Here is a 10,129-nt window from a genome sequence, read left to right on the forward strand (position 1 = left end):
TGCAGACTCTCTCTGTGTGCACTCTCTCTCTCTCTCTGTGTGCAGACTCTCTCTCTGTGTGTGCACTCTCTCTGTGTGCAGACTCTCTCTCTGTGTGTGCAGACTCTCTCTCTCTCTCTCTCTGTGTGCAGACTCTCTCTCTCTGTGTGTGTGTGTGCAGACTCTCTCTCTCTCTCTCTCTCTCTCTCTCTCTCTGTGCTCTCTCTCTCTCTCTGTGTGCAGACTCTCTCTCTCTGTGTGCACTCTCTCTCTCTCTCTGTGTGCAGACTCTCTCTCTGCAATTGCTTTGGCAATACAAATGTATAGTTTTTGTCATGCCAATAAAGCACTCTTAAATTGAAATTGAAATTGAGTCTGCACACACACAGAGAGAGAGACAGAGAGAGAGTCTGCACACAGAGAGAGAGAGAGAGAGAGAGAGTGCACACACACAGAGAGAGAGAGAGAGAGAGAGTGCACACACACAGAGAGAGAGAGAGAGAGAGAGTGCACACACACAGAGAGAGAGAGAGAGAGAGAGTGCACACACACAGAGAGAGAGAGAGAGAGAGAGTGCACACACACAGAGAGAGAGAGAGAGAGAGAGTGCACACACACAGAGAGAGAGAGAGAGAGAGAGTGCACACACACAGAGAGAGAGAGAGAGAGAGAGTGCACACACACAGAGAGAGAGAGAGAGAGAGAGTGCACACACACAGAGAGAGAGAGAGAGAGAGAGTGCACACACACAGAGAGAGAGAGAGAGAGAGAGTGCACACACACAGAGAGAGAGAGAGAGAGAGAGTGCACACACACAGAGAGAGAGAGAGAGAGAGAGAGTCTGCACACAGAGAGAGAGTCTGCACACACACAGAGAGAGAGAGAGAGAGAGAGAGAGTGCACACACAGAGAGAGAGAGTCTGCACACAGAGAGAGAGAGAGAGAGAGTGTGCACACACAGAGAGAGAGAGAGAGAGTGTGCACACACAGAGAGAGAGAGAGAGAGTGTGCACACACAGAGAGAGAGAGAGAGAGTGTGCACACACAGAGAGAGAGAGAGAGAGTGTGCACACACAGAGAGAGAGAGAGAGAGTGTGCACACACAGAGAGAGAGAGAGAGAGTGTGCACACACAGAGAGAGAGAGAGAGAGTGTGCACACACAGAGAGAGAGAGAGAGAGTGTGCACACACAGAGAGAGAGAGAGAGAGTGTGCACACACAGAGAGAGAGAGAGAGAGTGTGCACACACAGAGAGAGAGAGAGAGAGTGTGCACACACAGAGAGAGAGAGAGAGAGTGTGCACACACAGAGAGAGAGAGAGAGAGTGTGCACACACAGAGAGAGAGAGAGAGAGTGTGCACACACAGAGAGAGAGAGAGAGAGTGTGCACACACAGAGAGAGAGAGAGAGAGTGTGCACACACAGAGAGAGAGAGAGAGAGTGTGCACACACAGAGAGAGAGAGAGAGAGTGTGCACACACAGAGAGAGAGAGAGAGAGTGTGCACACACAGAGAGAGAGAGAGAGAGTGTGCACACACAGAGAGAGAGAGAGAGAGTGCACACACAGAGAGAGAGAGTCTGCACACAGAGAGAGAGAGACAGAGAGAGAGTCTGCACACAGTCAGACAGACAAAGACGGCGTACCGGAGGAACGGGAGAACGCGCTCTATACCCTCTCTAGCGTTCCACGCGTGAAAACGGCCGGAGAAACGATGAGCAGACCGCGCGTGTGAGCGGTGCCGAGGCGGGACGCGTGATTCCAACGCGCGCCGGGGTTTGATTTTGACCGCGAATGCTTTTAAAACGAGTCTTTTCCTCCAACGCCCCCCAACCATTAGCAGCTCCGCTAGCGGTTAGCCACCATCACATCTCCCTCATCCGCCAGAAAACAGCAGATACGAGCGGCGAGCGGAACGGGAACCCGTCGTACCGGAGGAACGGGAGAACGAGCTCTATACCCTCTCTAGCGTTCCACGCGTGAAAACGGCCGGAGAAACGATGAGCAGACCGCGCGTGTGAGCGGTGCCGAGGCGGGACGCGTGATTCCAACGCGCGCCGGGGTTTGATTTTGACCGCGAATGCTTTTAAAACGAGTCTTTTCCTCCAACGCCTCCCAACCATTAGCAGCTCCGCTAGCGGTTAGCCACCATCACATCTCCCTCATCCGCCAGAAAACAGCAGATACGAGCGGCGAGCGGAACGGGAACACGTAAGGTGAGGTACTGCCACTCTATTTAACGCTTGTCCGTGCGAGTTTCTTGTCCGCCGGTTTCCGTTAACGCCCGGGATTGTCCGCGTGGTGCGCGGCTGAGATCCACAAACAAAGGCGACAATGTGACCGATCATCTCCGGCTAGCGGCGCGGCTAACAACACTTCAGTTTCAACTCCAATATCTCCGTTTAAACTCACAATTCAAGCCGCGAACTCCGCGTAATAACCGCTTGGTACGAAATAAACCCGCGCTGAGGCTACATCGCGGAGCTAAAGAGCAGCAGAAACAATAAAGACAAAAGGGACGCGACGCATGGAGCGCTAAACAACAAGCACACTCGCTTTAGCGCACTGTAGTGTGCACTTAGACCGCTTCGAGCGTTGCTAGATGGGTTGTGTCACTTCTCAAGGTGTTTGATGGTTTTAATTGTGTCTTTTCTTCTAGGAAGCGCGCTCGGTTCGTTGTCTGATGCGCACGCGGCGCTACTATGCCTAGCCCGTTGTTTCACCCTGACATCATGGATCACGAGATGGTTGTGAGCAGCACCGGACAGTCCGGCGGGGTCACCGAGCAGGAGTCCCGGGACGAGGACCATCAGGAGGCGCTGCGCTTCGCTCTGGATCAGCTGTCACTCATGGCGCTGGAGAAGGTCGACTGTCTGGATGGGAGCTCGGCCGGTGAGAACTGTAACGGGGGATACGTCGATCTGCAGATGCTCGAGCACACGAACGGCTCCCGGGAATCGCCCGGCTCCTGCTCGCCCTCTCCGGAATACTACGGCTCGGGAGGCGGCGGCGGATACCACATGGCCGGCCCGCACTCCTCCATCCTCGGGGAACAAAGCTCGGTGCTCCGCAAGAGAAGCGTCAACATGACCGAGTGCGTGCCGGTGCCCACGTCCGAGCATGTGGCCGAGATCGTCGGCAGACAAGGTAATTCGACTTTAATATTCACTAAAACATCATAAACAATAATAAAACATGCCTTTGGTTACGATTCTTTGTGATCCAAGTGATGATAAACAAATGCAATGCAGTGGAGCAGAACAAATAAGTATGAGTGTTTTAATATTAATTATATCCCGAGAGATGATAAACAATAAACGCAATGCATTTGAACAATTATAAAGCATTGCATGTAGTTATTTGCGTGATAAATATGAGCGTTTTAATATTATGTCCCAACAAATGCAATGCACTCGAACAATAGGAAAGCATCGCAAGTAGTTATTTGTGTGCAAAATATGAAATTATGTTCTTAAAAGATAAACAAATGCAATGCATTTGAACAATATGAAAGCATGTTGCGTGCAAAATATGAAAATGTAATAATATTCTTTGTTTCAAGATACATAAACAATGAATGCAATGCATTTGAACAATAGAAATCATTGCAAGTAGTTATTTGCGTTATAAATATGAGTGTTTTAATATTATGTCCTAACAAATGCAATGCACTGAACAATAGGAAAGCATCGCAAGTAGCTATTTGCGTGCAAAATATGAAAATGGAATAATATTCTTTGTTTCAAGATACATAAACAATGAATGCAATGCATTTGAACAAGGGAAATCATTGCAAGTAGTTATTTGCGTGCAAAATATTGACTTGTGTTCCAAAATTTGATAAACAATGAATGCAGTTGAACAAAAAATAAGCTGGGATCAGTCATGTGACATTGTTTACTAGTCAGTTGCATTGAAAATGTGATTGTTTACCTGAATTCTTTGTTCCGTGAGATCATTAAGAGTGAATTGCATTGGAGCAATATGAAAATCATCGCTTTAATAGTCTGAGATTGCATGCAAAAGCTGTGATTTGAATATTCACTCCGGTTCTCTGTTCCTAGACATCATAAACAAAGCAATGCAGTGCATCAGAGCAATAAGTTCACATTATGAGCAGAAGTGAGCGGCCAGTTGCATGTGCATTGTGCTTCTGTTGTTGTTTTGGCATGCATGCATGGGTGCTTCGTGCTTTTTGACGTTTAGGCGGATTTCTGTCCTTCATAAACATCAGTAGGTTGTGGCTGTGGGGGTGGAGGAGGGGTTTGGGAGGGGGTCTGTCGCTCTAAACCAGACAATAGAGACTCGTATCGACCGCTGCGGCTTCACGGGCCTCCCGCCCATCTCACTGTCTGCTGATTATCGATCTCTGATTGCGTTTCGTTCCGGATCCGGAGCGTTATATGAAGGCGCAGGGGTCATGTGAGGATACGAGTTATGCAAGTATAAAGGGCCGGGGACGCGTACTATGGCTCTGCGCGGCGCATTTCAGCTCCGATGCACTTATTTGTTAAAACCCCGTGAGAAATAATGTCCAGTGACTCGATTTGAGGTTTGTCTCGGCGCGGCATTGTTCTCTTTGTTTGAAACGCCATGCGTTCTGCCTCCCGCGATGACGTCACAGAGAGGGAAGTGACGCGGATTTAAAGGAACAGTACGCCTCTGTCCGGCCGCACGCTGACAATGACAACAGCCGATGAATGAATAAAACAAATTTATTCTGCACTTTATCATCAATGTACGGGTAAATTGTGAAGCATTTAAAATGGTATACTTGTAGGCTTTATGTGACCTGGTTATAAGCTTATATGATCACAGAAAGTGTCACCATTACTGAATTAAATTAATTTATCGTAGTTATTGTATTCAAGTATGTGCCAAGCATTCAACCTTTTGCCTTTGCTAGTTTTAAATTTTTAAATAGTCCTGACAAATTAATTTTAAAAAGTATTTAGCCTGTATATACCATGGCAGTCACAAAGCTGCATTTCTGTATCATCATCATTATTCTAAATATATTTTTGAATAAACATATCAATGTATTTTTTTTTTCAATGTATCTAAAACTAACAACACTACTGACTGAGGTGTACCTGTTATTGGCTTAAATGATCTGTAATTATTGAGTGAAATATGATGTATAAATTTGCAGAAAATAAACCTTTTGCCTTTTAACAAATTTTAAAAGCATGTAGTCTGTCATTTCATCTTCAGAAACTATAGCATGCTACTACTGGAACACTTTCAGCATTATAATAACAAAGTAAATTATGATTAATTAAAAATATTATACTTGCAGATATTAGAAACAAATAGTTATTTATTTGGGTTAAGACTTATATGTAATAATGTATGATAATCACTATTGACTTTGAATATAATAACTCCAGTATATTATTTTGATTATTATGAGGCATAAATTGACATATGTCTGTCATTTTCCATTCAACCTTTTGTCTTTGTTAGTTAATTTAAATGGTGATTTCGACAAATTAATTTTAAAAACTAGAGATATACCACCTTGTCCCTGAATTAATTACAATAATTTTCTTACATCATTTTACTTCATTTTAATTACAATATTAATAATTATGTATAAATTTACATATGTCTGTCACTTTTTTTTAATTCAACCTTTTATCCTTTTTTAAAAACTAGTTTCTCTGTTGTAATTATGCATTTTTTAAACTTACTAATTTCATGGCATCTTCATTTATAACTGTAGCATGTCAGATACCCAAGTTTTATAATGAAAAAAAAAGTTAATAAAATGACTAATTTAAAATGGTATTCTAAAATATATTAGAAACAAGGTATTTATTTGCTTGTACATTTATATGATCGTCAAAGTCAGTATTATTGACCTTTTGCCTTTGCTAGTTAATTTTCATTGGTCCTGTGGTGACAAATTAATTTTAAAAAGTACAGATATACCATGTTGTCTTTCATGTACAATTAGCTCATTAAACATAAACTGCAAATTAAAAGTAAAAAAAAAGAAGTAAATTTCATATATTAGAATCAAGGCTTTGTTTATTTGGGTAAACGTTTATGAAAATCAAAGATTTGTCAATAGTATTATTGACTAATTATTAATATAATGTAATCATTACATTTAAATATGATGTATAAGTTTACATGTCTGTCATAATTTGCCTTTACTTTTTTATTCAACTTTTTTGCCCTTGCTAGTTAGTTCACGTTCCTGTGGTGTCACGAATGATTAATGTACGCATTAGTAAAAACGGTGTAATTTTATTGTAACTAGTATTAAAGCATGATACTACTGAAACAATTTAAATTATTTATGCATTGGCTGAAACGTCTGCTTGCTTGCTCGTGTCCATCTGCTTTTAATTCACATGCACTTTGCACTTTTTGCACGATGCAATTCATAAAATAAAAAATATGTTTTTGTAGACTTTTCCAGTCTTGAGTGGATCAGTGTGCGGTTAGCCACCCTCTTGTTCATTTTCAATTATTTATGCATTACAATAAATAAATGTTTATTGTCATTTTGTTGAATGCACCATTTTTAACGTTTTCTCGTTTTTTTTTGCAGGTTGCAAGATCAAAGCTTTGCGTGCGAAAACAAACACCTACATCAAAACCCCCGTGAGAGGAGAAGAGCCCGTGTTCATCGTGACGGGCCGGCGCGAGGACGTGGAAATGGCCAAACGCGAGATCATCTCGGCGACCGAGCACTTCTCCATGATCCGTGCCTCGCGCTGCAAAGCCGGCGCAAACGGCCCCGGATCGAGCGGCTCGCTTCCCGGCCCTCCCAACCTCCCTGGACAGACCACCATCCAGGTGCGCGTTCCCTACCGCGTCGTGGGCCTAGTGGTGGGACCCAAGGGAGCCACGATCAAACGCATCCAGCAGCAAACGCACACCTACATCGTGACTCCGAGCCGTGAGAAAGACCCTGTATTTGAGGTCACTGGCATGCCAGAGAACGTGGACCGCGCGCGAGAAGAGATCGAAACGCACATCACGCTGCGCACCGGCGCCTTCGTCGACCTCCAAGGCGATAATGACTTCCACAACAACGGGACGGATGTGAGTTTAGAGGGGCTCGGGGCTCTCGGTTTGAGCGGCGCGCTTTGGTCACGTGCAACTCACTCGGCGCCTCCACCTCCGCCGCAGATGCACCATTCGACACGCAAGATGTCATCCGAATCATTCTCGGCGACTCGACGGGCGGCAGACGGCGGCGGAAGCCCCACGAGCCCCTTTAGCACTAGCAGCGCCGGCGGGAGCTTCTCCTTTGCGGGCGATTCGACTCCGAACTTGCCTGCGACGTCAGAAGATTTGGGTTTTGAATTTGGCGCTGCGACTATATGGGCGCCGTTTGTGAACGGTGCGAAGCAGCAGAAGCAGCCGCCGCCGCCGCCGCCAGTCCGTCGCAACAGCAGTGGCCTCAGCGGTGGAGCCGTAACCCCGCGCCTCTCGCCCGACCCGGATCACCCGCTCGCCTGCCGGGCCCAAAGCGACCCGCTCAGCGCGGTCTCCTGGCTCCAGACGGGCGCCGGAGGCAGTAGCGGCGGCAGCAGCACCGGATACTCGTCCTGCTCAGCGTCGTCGCTCCCGGGTGGCTCGCCAACTGATTCAGAAGGCGGCGGCAGCGGAGTGGGAATCGCATCCACCATGTTGGGATGCCTCAAAGCGGGTGGCCTGGCTGGGATGGTGTTGCGGGACTGTTTCGTGTGCTGCGAGAGCGAGGTGACGGCTGCACTCGTCCCATGCGGCCACAACCTCTTCTGCATGGATTGCGCCGGGCAGATTTGCCAGTCGCAGGATCCCGAGTGTCCCGTTTGCCACACTCCTGCCACGCAGTGCATCCGGATCTTCTCTTAAACAAAGACTGCCTTGAGTAATTATTAGAAATGACACTATTCTGATTTATTGACAGTAATAATAATAATAATAACAAAAACAACAGTGACTGTATTACCCACTCAAGTACTTGTCAGACTCTTATCTTCAGCTGTTCATATTCGATGGGTTGTTTTTCCATTCATGCTTCCGACTTTTTCTACTTGCGGATTTTTCGACTTTTACGCTGCACTTTTTTCTAACGCGTTTTTTTCGTGTTGCCGATGCAGTCGTTTTTAAAATTATTTTTGCGTTTTTTTTTTATGCGAAAGCTGCGCTTGTTTAGACCAAAACATGAGAGATATTTCTGTTTTATTATCGAACACTTAATATTTATACGAGTCGATATGCGACGTGCTAGTGGATGTTGGATCTGAAATAGCTAGAATAGTACATGTTATGAATATCATTACCATGCATTTTCTCTTTTGCCACACTACCTTAAAACATTCACGTGTCGGTTCATTCCTGTACTCCAGAAACAAGGTTGCTAGTATTTACCGAGGAGCTTTTATCTGTTACGACTTTTCAAATCAAACCGCATACTAAATTATCTTTCGAATGTGAGAGTGACTGCGACACATAAATGTATTTAGCTGGAGTTTGCGTCTGTCTTCCGGCCCTCGTGAGAGCGTTTCGTTTACGATCGCACTTAGCTCCCCGTACGCTGCCTACGAACGAATCTGTAGCCCCGCCCGAACAGTTTTTACGCCGCAAGCCATGCTTTCAAACTCCAAAGGGCTTCTGGTTTCACACTACACTTCAGGTCGTCCTAATAAACGGGATGCTAGTCCGCGTTGGCAGCTAAATCACCAGGGCTTCCGTACGTTTTAGCGATGCACGAGCCATTTCTCCTTGAACGCAAGGGACTCTGACGTCTTAAAGGGCGAGAATGCGTTTTGGTTTGTACAGGTTTCTTTCTCTAGACACGTGTTTAGACTTTTCTTTGGCGTGTCGAATATTAAACGTGCCAGGATTCGAGCGCTAGCGGTGCCTTGGTGGTGAAACTCACTGCCGGGAACGAAGATTGTGACGTTAGCTCTCTCTGCTCTTCCAGTTTTGATTTGTTCAGAGAGCCGTGTCGAATCTGAGCTGCTCGTTTTCTTCTTTTTGTCCCCAGACATCGTTAAAAGTAGTGTAACTGGTTGAAAGAAGCTAGTAGTTTTCCGGTTGTGTGTGCGTGTTTGTGACGTGTTTTGGTATCGGCAAAGAAGGTCATGTGACTAGTGAAGAATCGGCCTGAAGTCGGAACGGTTTCCTTTCTTTTCTTTTTTCCTCAAACAGGGTTTGCTGAGGACGATCTCAGGCGGTTTTGCATTAGAACGACGTCAGACGCTGTTTTCCCATGATTCATTTGCGCCCTAAACTCGCTCGGCTTTTACTTTCGCTTTAATTCCTTTCTTACGCAGAACCAAAAGCGATTTCAATAACCGAATTTCAGGCCTAATTGTAAATATCCTCAATACAATCATTGGGATTCGCTTTCAAACGTACGACGGAAAAGGTTAATGTAGTTTTTAAAATACGTATCATTATTTGTAAGTTAAACGCTCTGCATGTCTTGAAGCCGTGAGGCATTAGCTAATAATTTTCTAAAAACGAAAAGACAAAAAAACATTTTTTTTTTACACATTTTATTTTTACAATTTATTTGCTTACCTTGACATAAATATCCCAGATTATAATGTGACCCTTTTATTACAGCAAATGTATCTTTATTTTCCATATTTCTGTTTCCTGTGTACAACATATAGGCAATTTATAACAAAATGAGAAAAAATTATTGAAGAAATTGAAAATTTAAATATATTTTATTTGAAAGTTTATGGACCTTTTAACCGTGAGCTGGAACAATTGTATACACGTATAATTTGAGCTGACTTGACGGTTATAAGAAATGTATCAAGAGTTTTATTTTTTATGCTTCTTTAATAAAATCTTGTTTTTGTTTTTGTACTGTAAAACAATAAACTGTTGTGTCCGCGTCTTCATTTCTGTGATATTAAAGTTTTATGTTGCAGGTGTGACGACAGAACGATGTGAAAGACGTTAGTTTTGTTAGTTTCAAATCCATTTAACAAGTTGTTTTTTAACCTCGTCCCCTAGTTTGTAAAGAAAAACTTGCAGGGTTATTATATATGATGTGAAAGATGTTAGTTTTGCTTTCAAGTCCATTTAACAGGTTTTTTAACCTCGTTATTCACTCTTAAAAATAAAGGTGCTTCACGATGCCATAGAAGAACCTTTTTGTCTGAATGGTTCCATAAAGAACCTTT

General features: G+C 44.3%; 1 protein-coding gene across 3 annotated transcripts; it reads left to right on the forward strand.

The window, feature by feature from the left end:
- The first annotated feature begins 1,942 nt into the window (after positions 1-1,942).
- On the forward strand, positions 1,943-9,645 carry LOC107671811 (RNA-binding protein MEX3B). Of its 3 annotated transcripts, XM_016464789.1 has the most exons (4): positions 1,943-2,194; positions 2,638-2,889; positions 2,935-3,125; positions 6,541-9,644. In XM_016464789.1, the coding sequence occupies exons 2-4, from the start codon at positions 2,681-2,683 to the stop codon at positions 7,833-7,835; spliced, it is 1,695 nt and encodes a 564-aa protein (XP_016320275.1). In that variant the 5' UTR covers positions 1,943-2,194; positions 2,638-2,680; the 3' UTR covers positions 7,836-9,644. The 3 variants fall into 3 exon arrangements, with proteins under 3 accessions (XP_016320275.1, XP_016320273.1, XP_016320274.1); XM_016464787.1 differs by having other exon boundaries at positions 2,638-3,125; positions 6,541-9,645; XM_016464788.1 differs by lacking the exon at positions 1,943-2,194 and having other exon boundaries at positions 2,204-3,125; positions 6,541-9,645.
- Positions 9,646-10,129: the final 484 nt, after the last annotated feature.

This window comes from Sinocyclocheilus anshuiensis, unplaced genomic scaffold (genome assembly GCF_001515605.1).
Source record: "Sinocyclocheilus anshuiensis isolate Anshui unplaced genomic scaffold, SAMN03320099.WGS_v1.1 scaffold1491, whole genome shotgun sequence".
NCBI lineage: Eukaryota > Metazoa > Chordata > Actinopteri > Cypriniformes > Cyprinidae > Sinocyclocheilus > Sinocyclocheilus anshuiensis.